This window comes from Camelus ferus, chromosome 12, assembly GCF_009834535.1.
Source record: "Camelus ferus isolate YT-003-E chromosome 12, BCGSAC_Cfer_1.0, whole genome shotgun sequence".
In the NCBI taxonomy this organism is placed as follows: Eukaryota; Metazoa; Chordata; class Mammalia; order Artiodactyla; family Camelidae; genus Camelus; species Camelus ferus.
In genome coordinates this window covers 44,831,170-44,848,045 of record NC_045707.1, presented here as the reverse complement: position 1 = coordinate 44,848,045, position 16,876 = coordinate 44,831,170, and the positions used below count along the sequence as shown (strand labels likewise).

At 36.6% G+C, this 16,876-nt stretch overlaps 1 protein-coding gene across 1 annotated transcript in view; it reads left to right on the top strand.

Moving 5' to 3' along the window:
* Window positions 1-16,876, top strand: part of CFAP54 (cilia and flagella associated protein 54) — a 243,457-nt gene that overhangs the window by 79,908 nt on the left and 146,673 nt on the right. The window contains 4 exon segments of the mRNA XM_032493588.1: window positions 461-608; window positions 2,232-2,387; window positions 6,656-6,778; window positions 15,298-15,426. Of these exon segments, the coding sequence (XP_032349479.1) occupies window positions 461-608; window positions 2,232-2,387; window positions 6,656-6,778; window positions 15,298-15,426 (556 nt within the window).

The following is a 16,876-nucleotide window of genomic DNA, read 5'->3' as shown; positions in this document are numbered from 1 at the left end:
TAGAAAAGATAATTAGAAGTAACTCTGTCCAACCCCCAAGTATCTCTGTCTGTCTCTTTAACCGTGGCTGATTTTGCTATAAATAACCATCACTTTCAGAAAATTCATTGATTGAAATATTGGGCCTGTTTTCCAAACTTCTGAATATCTATGGTGATTTCATTATGTTTATAGTAAAGAACTTTATATATTAGAACCAGAAGACTTTGCCAATAGTTATTTTTATGTATCTGTGACATAATACGTCAGCAGCTTAATTTTCTTAATTGTGAACTTGTTGTTAGGAATGATCTTTTAATTTCAATTTTCAACAACTGTACACAAGTAAATATTCCACAAATGTTTGCTGTATTTTGGGATCACTGTGTAGATATTAAGAACAAATAGTCTAAAAAGTCGAGTTCACATGCTAAACTCATTTTGTATTTGTACCTGTAACATTATCTACTTCTTTTTGCAGATTGCATTCAGATATTTTGGCAGAGACTTCTTCAATCCTCTTATATCTTTTTCTTAGAAATATTTTTGTAACAAGTGACATTAAAATTAAAGAAGAAAATCTCTTCTGTGATAATATTAAAGGCAATGAGATTTTCCCCTCTCAACAAGTAAGTGAATTAAAGTGACTGAAAATGTGCTGATTTTCCTTTATTTGTTTCTTGATGCTTCCAGTTTATGTTCTTTGGGGGTTGCATACCCTGGCTTCTGAATGGGCTGCGAGGTCATTGTATGATTGTGCTAGTTTCTTTGATATTTTATGTAGGTTTCACAGGCCTGAGTTCATGGTTTTTTTCCCCTTCTTTTCAATTTATATTTTTTTCCCTGTATAAAAGTAGTATAAATTTAAATATTCAAAAATGCATAATGTACAAAGTGAAACCCATTGTAATCCTGTTGCCCCTAAGAATACTACATTTTTGTTTTCATGTAATTTCTCCAGTTTTTGTAAATATGCATAGACAAATACGCTATTATCATTATTAGTAAAAACAGGTTTATGATCTAGTCACTGTTTTGCAACTTGCCATTTAAACACGTTTTATAAAGTATCTTGGACATATTTTCACATGCTGGTGCATATCCATCTACCACATTCTTTAAAACTCTGATACTGGACTCCTGTACAGAGACAGGGATTTAACCTATCTCCTGGATGCTTATAAACATTGCTCTGCATACATCTGCTTTTGCTTTTAATAACAATCCTACATTATTTTTTTAGTCTAGACTGAGGTTCACTCTTCTTTTTCTCTCTTTCCTTCTTTACTCATCTTAGCTATGGAGACTTTTTCCACATAGTCTTTTTTTTAAGTTGCTTTTTTTCTACTCATCCACTTATTCATTAATTAATTAACCAATAAATTGTTACATGAGATGGTGCCAGTTTCTGTGGATATGAAAGTGAAAGAAACGTGGCCCTTTGCCCAAGACAAGTTCACAGTCTTGTAGAGTACTCACCGCCATTAGCCGGTTCCTACTTCATAGCATTCAGTTTCTTCTTTCATCATCTAGAACAAAAATAAAAAATCCTTAAGTACTTCAGTGAATTCCAGAATGCTAGACTACCATTCTGGAAGTAATTTGCTGTATGGAAATTTCTGTTTGCCAATCACACTGTTTTCTTTGTTCATTATTTTGTATGTATGTATAAACAAATAATGAAATCTTTCCCTGGGAAAGAGAAAGAAGGAGTTAGATAGGATTCTTATTCTTTTTAGATGGCATTAATTGTAAAAAGCCTATCTTTACATTTTACTTTAAGCAGCAGAGGTATAGTAGAGGATTAGTTTGTTCTACTGACAATTTACCATTTTTTCACAGATTCAGTTGGAAAATCAGACTCTATTAATCAAGGGGGGTCAATATTACAGATACATTTTAATTACTATTTGTTATAATTTACGCTTTTGAAAAAGCTAGATTTTTTTCTAACATTAAAATAGAGCTAAGATTTTGTCTTACCAATTTAAAAAGATTGGTTCCTTTTCTGTTGCTAGTTGTATTTGTATTGAAATTGACAAAAAATTCTGAAGTTTAATTCTAAGGTTGTGTCATCCATATGTAGCATTATTGGGTAATTAAAGTTGTTCCTGAATTTAGATTTTTTAATACCAACATTCATATTATTGTTACACCACAGGGATCACATTTCCTACCCTTTCTTCTCCTTAGAGACACATTAGTTGAGTACCTGCTATTCAATTTGAGTAACAATACCTGTCTCTTTACAGGTTGCTAGACTAATTGAATGTGAGAGAGTGTTAGTGGCTTTGGAAATTAGCAACTACCTAAATGATTCCAGTTATTCTCTTCAAGCTGTGACTCAGTGCTATGGCCTTCTTGCTCCTATGATATATCACAATATTGTTTTGGTACCTGTTGTACAGGTAAGGGTATTTTTCCCCCCAGATAAGAGTATTTTTACAAAGGCAACTTAGCAATGCCTTTTGGAAAAGAAAAAGCAATGTATCTCTTATAAACTACAAATAGGTCAAGAACAAGCATTATGAAATTTCATGAGTCAACTGAAAAACATTTTCATAATTTAAATTATATGTCTGGGCAAACATAAATAAGGACTTAAAATGTGTTTCTCTGAAAACATTATCCCCGTTGCTGTCCATATTTAAATATTGGTGGTATACTTTTCTTGGTTTTTTAATCCATTTTAGTTTTTATGTTCTTGTAATGTTAGAAATAGCAATATTTATTCAAAACGTATTGTTAAAGCCAACATCTAGGGAAAAAAATTGGTAGATGACCCAAGAAAAAAAGACTTGGTGTCTCTGTGATGAAGGAGTTGGAATTTTTTAGAAAAAGAGTAGGTGAGACTGGGTTGAAAGGATTATATTAGTTGTCTGTGCTTCCTAACAAATCTGCATAAACTCAATGGCATGAAACAACACCAATTTACCATCTCATAGTTCCATAGGTCAGGAGGCTGGATACAGGTTGTCTGATCTTCTGCTCAGGATCTCATCAGGCTAAAATCAAGATGTTGACCTGAGCTATGATCTCATCTAAGGCTCAGGGTTCTCTTCCAGAAGACTTGGTTGTTGAGAAGATTCACTTCCTTGCAGTTGTCTGATAGGAGATCTTTAGTTCCCACGGGCTGACTACCAATGCCCTGCCATGCCTTCTCCACAATGTGGCAGTTTGCTTCTTTGGGGCCAGCAGAGGAGTCTCCTTTGATACGCATGAGGAGTCTTATATAAAGTAAGGTAGTGATGAGAGTGACCATGTCATCACCTTCTCAGGTCGTCCCTGTGCTCAAGGAGAAGGGATCATACAGGGCTTGTATAACTATGGGGGGAGGAATCTTGGTACTGTCTTAGAATTCTGCCTACCACAGAAGTAATTAGAAAAGTAAGATTTTACTGCTGATTATATTTACACAAAGTCATCATCACCACCATCATCATCGACTCAGATTTTGAAAACCAAGAAGATATGAGTGAATTCATGCAAAGTATAAAACTTTTAAATTCACTACTGAGGAAACGAACCTGAGAGCTTAAGTAACTTAACAAATGCTCATTTTGGAGTGGCTATACTGGAGCATAGGAATGCCACCTTCTCTCACGTGCCCCATACCCAGTTGTTCAGCTGCCCAAGAGATGTGCCTCCACAATCCAACATCTAGACTCATTGTTGGCAGGCTTCCATGTCACTTGTGAATGGATTGGAGCAGTATTCCCCAGTGTGGAATATGCTTCCTCTGGAACCCCTAGCATTGTTCTTTCTTCTTAGAGGTGAGAGATTCCAGATGTCAGACTTATTTTAGAAGGGCTGTCTCAGCATGTCCCAGACATTTCATCAAAGTGTCAGGCCCCTGACTCTTCTTAGAGTTTATTTCTATCCTCTGGAGGGCATCATCTTACAAGGTCTTCAGCGTACTTGCCATTTCTTGGTTATTAGTTCCAATTAACATCACTTATTGATACAGTGGTCCAATGTTTTATTTTGAGAAATGTCCAGGAAGTTCAGGTCCTTTCATAAAATATTAGGTCAGAGGGTAGGAGAGTTATCACTGCCCTGGAGCAAGACTCTAAATGTGTATTCTTCTCTGCTTAGTGTAAATGGAAAATTCTTCCTGATAGGATATTATTTTTATCTAATAAGATAGAAAAGAAAATATAAGCCACATCAAGGCACACCTTTTAATGTGCTCTAGCAAAGATGCCATATTAGGAACAGCACCTGCATGCAATTGGTGCTCAGTTGCTTGAGTTCAGGATAATCCACCGTCATCCTCTAGGATCCCATTGATTCAGGATGCCTTTGACTCAGAAAGTGGGTTATAACTATGAGGAAATAACTTAGTAAAGGAGTTTAACTTGTATTGTTTAGAGTAGGAAAAAATAAGTGGAACAGAGGAGAGATTCCAGAAATAGGCATGAATATATACGAGGATGGAATATGTGACAGAATTGGCATTCAATTCAGTGGGGGAGATAATGGGTATTTTTAGTAAATGGTAGTGAAACATCTGGATATTCATCTGAAAGAAAGTAGAATTTGACCCCTACTTTGTGCCACACATAAAAAATGTAGACGTATTAAAGACTTAAAGGTAAAATAAAGGGAAAACTTACGGGAAAAAAAGTCCCACCTGCAATCCTGGGTTGGGAGAACTCTTTCTAATCAAGACAGTACTCTTAGAAATAGCAAGAAAGATAAGACATATTTGACTATATTTATGGCAACCCATGCGTGACAAAAGAGACCATAACAAAGGTAGTCAAAAATTTGTAGACTTAGAAAAAAAAATCTGAAAAAGTATCTAACATTGATGAGGGTAAATATGTAACAAAAAGTGTTACAAATCAACATTAACTTGATAAAAAGATGGGCACAGGATATGAAGAGGCAGTTTAGAGGAGAACAAATCCAAGTGACCAAGAAACATATGAAAAGATGCTCAAATCCTAAATATCCATAGAAATGCTTATTAAGTCAACAATGTAATATCTCTGGCAGAATCGAAAAGTTTTGTAACCGCTGTTGCTGGTAAGGATGTGGGGCAAAGGCATCCTCATTCACTGATGGGAGAAATATGAATTATTACAGGCTTTGGATTTTGATAAAGTACTCTTAATTTTAATTAAACTAAATATAATTTTGAGTAAAATTAAAAACAAATATACCTGACATAGCAATCCCTCTGCTAGTGATTTATCCTATAGAATAAAATTTTAGTAAATAAAATACGTATTTACCCAACAAGCAAACCCTCTATTAGTAATTTATACCATAAACTGAAATAACCCCTAGTTCTACCCCTTGGTTTCATGTGTTCTATCTACTGGGAACACAGTACCACATACTGGTCATTGATTTAGAGTATATACTATGCCCCGGAGGATGGTGCCTCATTCTCATTGGGTGTCATCTCAAAGCTGGCACCTCAGCCGCCACTCGTATTGGCAACTGAGCATATATATGAGTGTTTCTCATGGTATCCTTGGTGGTGGTGAAAAAACCAGAGACAAAGAGGAGGTACAGTAACAGGAGGATGGCCAGAACTGCCAGACTGTAAGACATCAACCGTAAAATTGTGCAACATTAAGATTCTGGAAATGGCTGAACAAATTATGGTTAGTTCACACTGATATCATGCAACTATTAGAAATAACGAATTAGAGCTATACCTGTAGGCCTGGAGGGATGTCTCACAAGACGTGGCTGAAGGAGAAATGCATAGTTCAGAAAAGTGAGCATAAGCTTCATTTTGCAAAACAACTTTAGCCCTCGTTCTGTGTGTTTATGTATATATACATAATATATATATACACATAAGATTATATGAGCCCAGAGAAAACTACAGAACTGCTGAGTTGTTAACATGATTTGGGGATATAGTGTGCTGGGGTGGGAGTGGGAGGGTGATGGTAAGGGGAGGAATTAAAGCAGCATTAAAAAAATTCATAAGTATGCTGTAACAATAGTAATGATATTGTTAGAATGGTGGCATGAAGCAATTAATGTGCTCACAAAGGACCAGTATCCATGTATTAATTTGTCCTTTGGGATAATCTGAATGATGAATAGATTGATGCAGTCTCAGCTCTGCTTTTCTGATAGTAATATTCCTCAGAACTGTGCAGCAGTATTGAAAGTTAAACTTAATCATCTAGCTCTTGATCAAATTCAGGATCATATAATATACAGAGTAATTAAGGAAGTTAGCACCAATAGTAATTGATTTCTTCAGATATGAATGCTTGGTTTTAGTTTTAAAGGAAACTATTATTTCAAGTACCTGTATCACTATATATTTAATATTGTATATCCTTCTCTGTAAGGTTTTTCAGGGTCCTCCTAAGGCTGAAAGGGATCTTTAGATTCTTGTATACATGTGATATTGTCCCTTTCTTTTATGGCCCTTGTCAAAATGTGCTTTGCTATATAGTCATTTGTGTATTTATTTTATCTTCTCCACTAGATGTCAAGTTATTTTAGATGAAGGATTCATTTAAAAATTGAATTTATCAATTTTATCTCAGGGTACACTTATTTATATATAATAAGCAATTTATCCATAAGTATTAATAACAAAATTTGATGGCTTAAAACTGCATGATCTGAATAGAACATTTTTAAATGAGTAAGGATGGTATTTTTCAACAAAAACCATTGTGCTTCTGTTTTTCAGATCTTGATAAAGTGTGTAGTGGTTTTGCAAGGACTGCCAAATATCACCTACTCAAAGAAACATACTGCAAGTTTTGAAAGTGTACAGCACATGATAGCTTGTTGTATCTTCTACATAACAAAGGTATACTCTTTGTCTGGTGTCATAAAACTTAGGAGCACTAATGATTTAGGAAGTTAAGCTACTTTTACTCACAATAATTAGAATACTTTAAAAAATAGTACTCTCAGAGCATTTTAGATCAAAGGTAACCCTTGCAGGCCATTTGGTAAATCCTTGAGGGAGTGTCTGAGGCCAGGAGAGGGGGGTGGAAAGAGGGCATTTTATGGGATGTCACTCATTTTAGAAACAAGAAAGAACCAAGAGACTAGAAGCAGAGAGGCAGGCTTATTTATCCTCATTGCTTGGCTCAGAGACCAGCATTGTGTGTTGAAGAAAGGGCTTTGGTTGACTGAATCCAGTGAATCTCCTTAAAGAAGGGACCCATCTGCCTGCCTGTTTCATGTAGCCCTCACAGAACCTTTCTGATTTGTTAGGGATCTGGAAGAATACTGCATGGGTGGGATGATTTGATCCATCACTTAAGTTGGGACTTAAGTTTGCTTCTGTGGAGGTCTGGCAACATCTGGCAACAGAGGCCTCTACTCTCTACTTTAGCAAAGAGGTCATGATTTGCTGGCAATTCATGCCTGACCCCAGGAGCAGAAAATCACACTCCTTCCATCACTCACTGGTTTGCCACTGTTGGAGAGACCTCTCTGACCTGGTCTGTGTAGATGCTGAGGGAGAATTTGCAGGAAGAGAAAAGCAATAACTCACTAAAAGGAACTCAGAACCCCAAGGGGAAAGAGCAGGCCAAACACTAGAATAATTGTGTTATTTAGAACAGATCAGAGATAACTTAATAAAAAAAGAAAAAGAGAAAGAAAAATTTGAAGACAACTAGATGCAATTAGATGATCAAAACAAAAAACAAATCTTCCAAATTTAAACAAATTTAATTTTTTTCTTCCAGTTTTATTGAGATATAGTTGACATACTGCACTGTATAAGTTTAAGGTATAAAGCATAATGACTTGATTTACATACATCATGAAGTGATTATTACAGTAAGTTTAGTAAATATGTATCATCTCATATAGATATAAAACTAAAGATACAGAAAATTTTTTTCTTGTGATAAGAACTCTGATTTACTCCCATAACAACTTTCATATATAACAAATTTAATTTTTGTTTAAAAAATTAAACAGACGATGATTATGATACTTCTTGAGTCAAATCTGGAAGCCCAAGAAATACGTGACAATGTAGAACAGAATTACCTAGAGATAAGTTCAGAAGAGTGATCCACAAGTCATAACATGGAGTAAAAGGAGTCTGGAGGGAGAAAACAAGTAAATGAAGACATAATCGTCTTTCTGAGTCTCAGGCAGGATTTATAAGAACATATACGTAGACACACGTTCGTGAAATTCCTGAAGTCCAAGGATAAGGACAAATTTTAAAGTTTTGAGACCAAAAAACAGGTTATTTGCAATGGGAAGAGAATCAATTAGCTGCAGACTTTTTATCAGCAACACTGAAAGTTAAAATCTTGGAGCAACATTTGTAGAATCCTGAGGGAAAAAGACTAAGTTCCAAAAATTAATAACCAGAAAAGATATCATTCGTCAGGGCAAAATAAACATTTTCAAAAGTGCAGGCATTTAAAAAATATTCTGTCCCATGTACTTATCTGAGGAAAACACTTGAGGAAATACTTTATCAAATGACAATTGCTTTGGAACAGAAATCCCAAGAGAGGGAAAGACAAGAGGGAGAGGAATAATAGGAGCAATGAATCTTGCAATGTATGTGTTATTAAAATTAAATAGATAATAATGATGTGACTCGGACTCTGTAATATAAATGCTAAGTAGGGATTCTTGAAATAGAAGAGTCATCCTTGAAAGAAAAACTTATTAATAGCCTAGAATTAAAGCTTCTATCCTGTTTGGGGTCAAGGGAGGGGTAAGCTTGATTGTATGTTAAAATGCATTGTATAATATTATTTTCTTTTGATGGAATGTATATATATTTAAGGATGACTCAGGAATATGTAGGCATGAGCTGAAATTTAAAACACAGTAGGACTTCTAAATTGACAGGAAGGAAAAATGAACAGAGGAATGAGCGAGGAAAGGAACAGCAAAAAAAAAAAAAAAAGAAAAGAAAAGATAAATGAACTTATGTATAAAACAGAAACAGACTCACAGACATAGAAAACAAACTTATGGTTACCGGGGGGAAGTGGGTGGGAAGGGGTAAACTGGGAGTTTGAGATTTGCAGATACTGACTGGTATATACAAAATGGATAAAGAAATTTATACTCTATAGCACAGGGAACTATATTCAATATCTTGTAGTAGCTTATGGTGAAAAAGAATATGAAAATGAGTATGTGTCTATTCATGTATGGCTGACGCATTGTGCTGTACACCAGAACTGACACAACATTGTAAACTGACTGTACTTCAATTAAAAAAAAAAAAAAGAAAAAAGAGATTGAAAAAAAAAGTGACAGAGATGAAAAATGATTAGTTTGGCAAAAGTAAGAAGAAAACGAAAGAGACCATATTTAAGATGGAAGGAATAAAATTAAGTATATTAATTACCTCACTACGTGTGAATGAACTCAGAAGGGAGAGGCTGTCAGATGGGCTGAAAAGTCAGATTCAAATGCATGTTATTTCAAGAAACACTTGTAAAACCAAGTAACAAGCAAAGGTTGAAAAGTAAATGGATAGACAAAGGTATTGGAAAAATGTAAACAAAAATAAAGGAGAGGTTGCCACTTTTCATATCTGAAAAAGCAGAATTCAGGGCCCAGAACATTAATCAGGACAAAGAAACAAAGAGGGGCGTTAGGTAGTGCTCTTCCAGTCTGTTGTGTCTGGTCACCCTTTTCTGCTCCTGCATGGCATCTGGTCACTTTCTGTCTCATTGACTGTCAAGGAACAAAGGTCATGTTTGAATTAAAACAAAACTTGAACTTTTTACAACAGCAAATTAAAGGAGAAAAGCAATTAGATTATCTTTGATAACACTTAGCAACCCTTCCTAATAAAATTTCTGAATAGGTTAGGATGGAAGGAGCTATTGCATAATGTTAAAGACATTTACCAAAAATTTTCAGCAAATATCATACTGAATGGCAAAGTTCTGAAGCCATTTCCTTAAAAATCAGACATAGGAGATGCTAACTCTTAATAATGTGATTCATTATTTGTAGATTCTATCTCATGCAATAGATAAGGATATGAAACAATTTTGTAATATTAGAAAATAAATATATAAATTGTCTGTAGTTGTAGAGGTCTCAAAAACCCATGAGAATCTAGTAAAAAATAACTAGAATTAAAAAGAATTTATGGTGTAAGAATTTATAAAGTGGTTTAAGAATTTATAAAGATATGTAAGACACAAACTGGTAGGTTGAACTTTTGGGTTTTTTGTTATTTTTATTTTTAATACTGGCAAGTAGCCAGTTAGAAGTGGAGAGAGGAAAATATACCAGTTAGAGTACAAAATATTTTAAACTTAACAAAATGTTAAAGAACCTGAATAAAAGAAATGTGAGATCTTACCAAAGGACACAAAATAAGATGTGAACATATGAAAGGCCACACTGAGTTCCTGAACAGGATGACTTACTGTCATAGAAATATAAATGTTTCCTCAAATAGTATTTACATGCAATGTGGTTTTAATTAGAATCCCCGTGGGGTTCCTCTGAAACTGATTAGAATTATTTAAAAGTTCTCAATAGCTATTAAAATTTACCATAAGGCCACTTCAGTAAAAATGGTCTTAACAGAGTAATGGGCAAATAGTTCAGTGGAATAGAATAGAGATTCCAGGAAAAGCCAGCCCCAGGTTTATAAGAAGAACTTAATATAAGACAAAGGTGGCATTTAGCATCATTGAGAAATCAATAATTTATTAATAAAAGGTGCTGATAGAACTGACTTTTCATCTGAAAATAAAGAAAGCCAGAGCCCTATCTTGTACCATAAACAAAATAAAGTCCAGATGAATTTGAGGATATTTTGATGGCCTTGAAATCAGGGGAGACTTTTCTCAGCAGGGTACAAAATTCAAAAGGTACATGGAAAAAAAAAGACAGATAAACAGATTACATAATAATTAAAAAATACTTTTTATGGCAAGACACTATGTATAAGCAAAGCTTAAAGGCAATTATTTTTTTTAAATATGACAGATATGGAATTACTAACATTGATTTCCCCAGGCAGTAATCAATGGGAAAATAGGAAATAATTTCAGTTTGGGAAAAGAAGAATCAGATTTATTTTTAATTATGGAGGCTATGATTAACTATTTCAGTCACCTTAAAAAGCAGGGCAGTGAACAAGTACCAGATGATGATTGGCCATGTAATGAGGTCAGAGAGAAGTCATTCAAGGGTTTCAAACCTGGGAAGGACTTAATGAGATTTGCATTTTAGAAAAAAGAAATTATTCTGGTTGCACAACAGCTAATAACTAGAGGGGGATAAGACCTGAGGCAGGAAATGAGTTAGAAGGTGAGAGATGATAAACTAAACTAGTGAGGAAAAGTGGAAGATAGAATTGAAAGGATTCAAGAGTTATTTATGATAGAATTGAGAGTCTGGAAACATGCTGCATATGAGGGGATAAGGGAGGGAGAGGGAAGAGCCCACAGCAGTCCAGCTATCTGGGCAGGAGGATGAATACACTGCAATTTGTTGAACCCTGAGTGGGAAAGGGGGAAAAGATAATGTTTTGAATATATTGAATTTGGGGACCTATAGGATGTCCAAAGAGGTGGACATTATATATTTGGACCTGTAGGCTTGAGGTTCAGGAATGGCCAAATATATATAAAGACGAAGGAGTCATTAGTATGTGGACTCCATTGAAGCAACAGAAAATAGATGATTTCACCTGGGGATAGTGTGTAGACTAAGAAAAGAAGAGAATTTTCTAAGAATCTCAAGTGTGCTATTGGTCCAAGGGTCCAGTCCTGCTTCCATTAGGCAAGAGGAAGAATTGAAAAGGTGATCAGTCCAAAGCTTTTTGTTATCCCCACCCCTCCCCAGCCTTGAAAATCTTTCCGATACTGTTAGCTCTGTCACTGTCACATGGTGTAACTGTTGGAAGCACGGGTCCCATACAGTCCAAAGGACCTCCTTTCCACTCCCACTGCTCCATCACACACACATTAATTAGTGTAATGCTGGGCTAAAAGTGCACCTTCCAGGATCACTTTTCTTTACAGCATATTCATCTGCTTGACCTCTCCTACCTCTCCACCCCTCCCATCAATGAGTATCTCCAGGACAGGAAACAGGTTACACTGTCTTTCCAGGTTATACTCTCTTTCTAGGACAACTGCTCGCTTTACATTTCAGTAGCTATTAGTGGCTATTGCAAGCAGTCGACTGGAGTAAAATGCACAGCCTGAAAGTTGGGATTTAAGTTTTATTTGGTGGACTTTCTGAAGACTCGAGCCCAGGAAGCAGTGTCTCAGATTGCTGTGAGACTGTTCTACCCAGGCAAGAGGGAAACCAGGATATATAGGAGTTTTTGCAAGAAAGACCAGGCAGTTGGAACAACAAAAGATGACTGTTAATTAAAGAAAACCAGATATCTCAAGTTAAGGAGTTTAGTCCTTTTCTATGTCTGGGAAGGTGCAAAGGTCTGGGCTCATTGAAATCATTCCTTTGCTATGCATCTAGCTATCTAGGGCCAGTATCCTGTTTTTTCATACCTTGAATTCCCTTGGGGCACCATTAAAGGGTGGTTGCAGAGACGGGCTGCCTGCTTGTCTGCATCCTGAGTTTTCTCCACTCACTGCTTGGGGTGGCCATAGTGGCTGATGACTTGATGGCCACAGCATCCTTTGTTTACTGATATGGCTGGCAGTATTTTTCATTCACACAGCGAATCTTTCATAACAAAGAAATCTTTTCCAAGGCAGCTTGTTGCTTGTAACTTGCCAATAACAACTTCTCCTGATAAAACCCAACTAACCAACCAACCAACCAGCCAAAACACCAAGTCTACTTATCCAGGCGCTCCATATTTGACTACTACTGGGGAGGAGACAGGAGAGGGGAGAGATAGGGATACAGGAGAGGAGGGGTGACCTCTAGAGCAAGATCCCTGAGAAGGGAGGTGGCAGTGGGAACCCAACACATGTGGGACTATCCTGGACAGGAGATTGGCCTCTCCCCTCCCACAGGAGGAGGATGGTTGTCATTACAGGTGACTGTGTAGATAGGTTTATGGGCAGCAGAGGAGCCAGTTGCCCTACATTCCTCTGTGGAAAGGAAGCAGGGTCATTTGCTGAGAGTGAGGACGTGGAGAGTAGGGGTGGGTTTCAGAGATTTGAGATTTGTAGCAGCCCCTGTGGAAACTGGGAGAGAGTGCTGACCCAGAATAAATGGGGTTTCCAACGAGCGACTGGGGCCCAGTGGAGGTTGAAGTCCTCCACTGAATTCCCATGCCTCCTCTCTTAGCCTCATGTGATTTTTCTCCCACAGCAGCTGGGGGACGGCTCTGTGTTTCTTGATGTGCCACCCATGACTCCCAGTCCCTTCTCCCCAACTGAGGAATCATTTTGAGATCCAACTGACATTATTGTAGAAATAACCCTGAATGTTCTGGACTTTTTTTTTTTTAAGTAAAGTATATATTAATGTCAGGATTTTGATACTAGAGCTAGTTCTGTCCCAAACTGATACACTGAGAATTGTCATTTCAGAAGCTTCCTTCAGCCTGACCAACAGACACAGAAGACTGGACTAGTCCTGAATCCCAGACTTGAGGCATTCATTTGATGTAAACATATTTTTATATAGATTTTCCCCTAGGACATGTAAAGTCTAATTAATCAAAGGCCCTGTTTCTTTTCTTTGTTCTGTTTTAAAAATGGGTAATCTCTCAAGATGGTTCAGTCTTTTTTCTTTAAGTAGCAGTATTTTTTCTGAAAGTTGCCAGAATTGCAAATAAAGTGCAGGTTTTTGAGACCTGTCATCTTAAGAGTTTCATTATTTTCACATTGTTAAAAAAATTATTGTGCTAAACATCTGGCATATTTTAAAATTTTCTGTTCACCAGTTATATGTGAAATAGAATGGGTTCTTTATTTTTCTTTTGATTGGAAAATTTGTTGTCATTTAGTATTTTCCACTGGCACATTAAAACAAGGGGAGGAGATTGCATATTTCTCTGTACACCAAATATGTTGGAAAGCAAAGGTGAATGGAAAGCAAACATTAGCTCATTTGTTTCCTACTAACAAAGCTCACTCCCTCTCATGTCAATTTTATAATGAGACTGGACTCTCTTGCTTGGCATTCAAGGCCCTGCTTGACCTAACTCCATCTACCTGTTAAATTTTATTTCACTGTTTCCCTTCCCACATTCTGTCAGCATCAGTTTAACACCATCGTCCTGGTCCAGTAAATACTTCCAGTTCTTAGCATTTGCATTAGGAAGGTCTTACGAGGTTTTTTTGTTTGTTTGTTTGTTTTTGTCTTATCAGGATTAGGCAGCCATTCACTATTTTCAGCCACCTTATATATCCTTTCCCTGCTTGGGAAGTAACTGTCATTACTTAAATGCTGACTTACTCAACAGAATACATTTGCAGATAACAAGTTCATACAAACTTATTTATACACTAAGAGTATTTCCTTATGGGATTCACAGTGAATGTGTCCCTGTCATGTGATCTTTCACCAGAGAAGAGTCTATGCAAATCAGATTGCTGGCCAGGGAAGCTTTCCCAGAGTAATGCTAGAGCCCAGGTTTTTATGACCAGGTAAAGCTACATAAATAAGGTGAGAAAGCTGTTCTGGGAAATGCCTCAGCTGTAGGAAGACATGAAGTCCTGACACTACGGTGAGTGTCAGAATTTATACTTGGCTCAATATTTTGTAGATGTAAAGAACAAGGAGATGAATAGTGGAAGATAATGCTAGGGAGGTAGGTAAGGGCCAGGCTAGAGAAGGCCAGGGGACAATTAGTAACAAGAAATGTGGACAAGAGTGGCAGAGTGGGCCTCTTCTCTTCCTAAGATTATAGTGCATGCTTTCCTTAGGGCTCATGGAGAATGTGCCAAAACAGCTGATTTCTAGTCCAGTTCACTACCAGAGTGTCTTGTAAATCGTTTACTGATATAAATGCCCCCATAAAACATCAATGAGGTCAGTAATTGTGCCATTTCACATAGAAGACAACCCAAAACAAGAAGCGATGGTTCTGTGGTCTTTAAGAATGATTTTGTTTTAACATGGGTCTTTAAAGTGGAAATAGTTTCTTAATAGTTAACATACTATATACCAAAAGATGTGTGATTGTATGTCCCAAAGATAGGGAGAATTCATTACTGATGAGATTCCTGGGTTTTTTTTTTTTTTTTGTCCTTTATTTAAAATAGTGGAATCATGCAGTTTTAATTCTAGGGAAATAAGATCTGGAGGTAAACTTACAGTTTCCTTAACAAAAACAGGGGAGTTATTTAGACCCAAAACATTAATAAGACTTTTGAATTTATGTAAGATGATATATGACACTTGAAAATAAAGATAATAAGTATTTCAAATTAGGTTCTGCGTTCATGGAAGGAATATGACCTGGCAGTAATGATTATAAATTATGGAAAAAAGATGTTGGACGTCACATCACGGTGCAAATCTCTATTTGGTGTTACTGACCAAGAAGAAATGCATGAGGAGGTAATTGTTCTTTGTTTCTTGTCTTTAAATGTATATTTAGTTGAGTCTTTAAGATGTCATGTAGTATTAGTAAACATGTTAGAAAACTGATCAGATTTTAATTTGTCATATTTACATAAAAGTAATATGCAGTAAAGAGCTTCTTCCCCCCCCCTTCTAATTATTATCAAGAAAATGAAAAGGTAGCCATGCTAGAATACTGAATAGTCTCCTGTCACTAGTACTGATCATCAGTTAGGTGTTATTAAAGAGCTTCCTATACCCAGTTGGATATTGGACTAAAAGCTCTCTGAAGCCTCCCCCAACTTGAGGATTTTATCATTCTGGGTGGGTCATTGAAAGCAGTAAATACATGTCAGAGTTCAAAACAGATTACCAAACTCACTGTGACACTTAAATAGTCTTCTTTATGAGACTGCTAATGTTTGAGACTACTTCTTAATATCTGCTTCCCAAGAATGGATCTTGCTAGAACTTATTTTATTGCCTTTTCTTGAAACTATGTAGTTAAATGATTTTGTAGATCAAATTTTGAAATGTTGCTTAGTTTATCAGGTTTCTGAGATGCACCAGGTATCACTTGAAGCCCCTTCAGTGACTGGGATGGGGGTAAGGGACTGTTATCCCCAAGCCTGTGTCTGTTGGAGTAACTCTATTTCTCTCTCTATTATATGTTGAGAAACCTTAAAAAAAAAAAAAAACCCTACTGTTTCATAGGATTAATTTTTTACCCATAATACTTTTTTGGGGGAGGGGGCAGTTTGCTTTGTCTAGAGAAAGTTTTGATTAAGCTGGAAGTAATCTGAAGCTTTTTTTCCCCACCAAATGTCTGCTCTCAAGAGTCCGTCAACCAGCCCCTTTATGTCACCCAGGCCTTAACTCAGGACCCTGTCCCTTCACATCATTGTAGGATAGGACCCCCTGCCTCTTGGAGCCTCTAGTCCAGCAGAAGGTTGTGATACTTCCTTCCAACTAACACTGTAGGGACTGAGAAGCTAATACCTAATTTATAGGAGTCAGAAATCATTGTAGCCACTCAAGGTCCCTCTAAGCCTAAACAGGGTTGGGAAGTTTATTGTTTGGAGAACAGGAGACATTAACGAGTCCATTCTCAGGCTCAGATAGGTGAAAACACGGTGAGGAGCCTGAGCGTAGATCTGCCAGTTCTTAATCCACTAATTACTGATCCTGTTACATTCAATGAAAGGCAGAGCAGCAAAAGCAATTATCTTAGTAATAAAGAAGCTCCTTCTGGGGAATAAAGAAAGAAAAAAAAAAAGAAAAAGGAAAAAGAGATACATTTCTGAGAGCATTTTCTTCTTAGGATTTTTAGAGACAGACCTTCAGCTGCTCTTAGAAAGGTGTGTGTATTGAGCGGTGGGAGGCCAGCTGGTTAGGGGAGTAGAAGTTACTGCGAGAAGGGGAGATGTAAGAGAAGAAGTATTTTGGG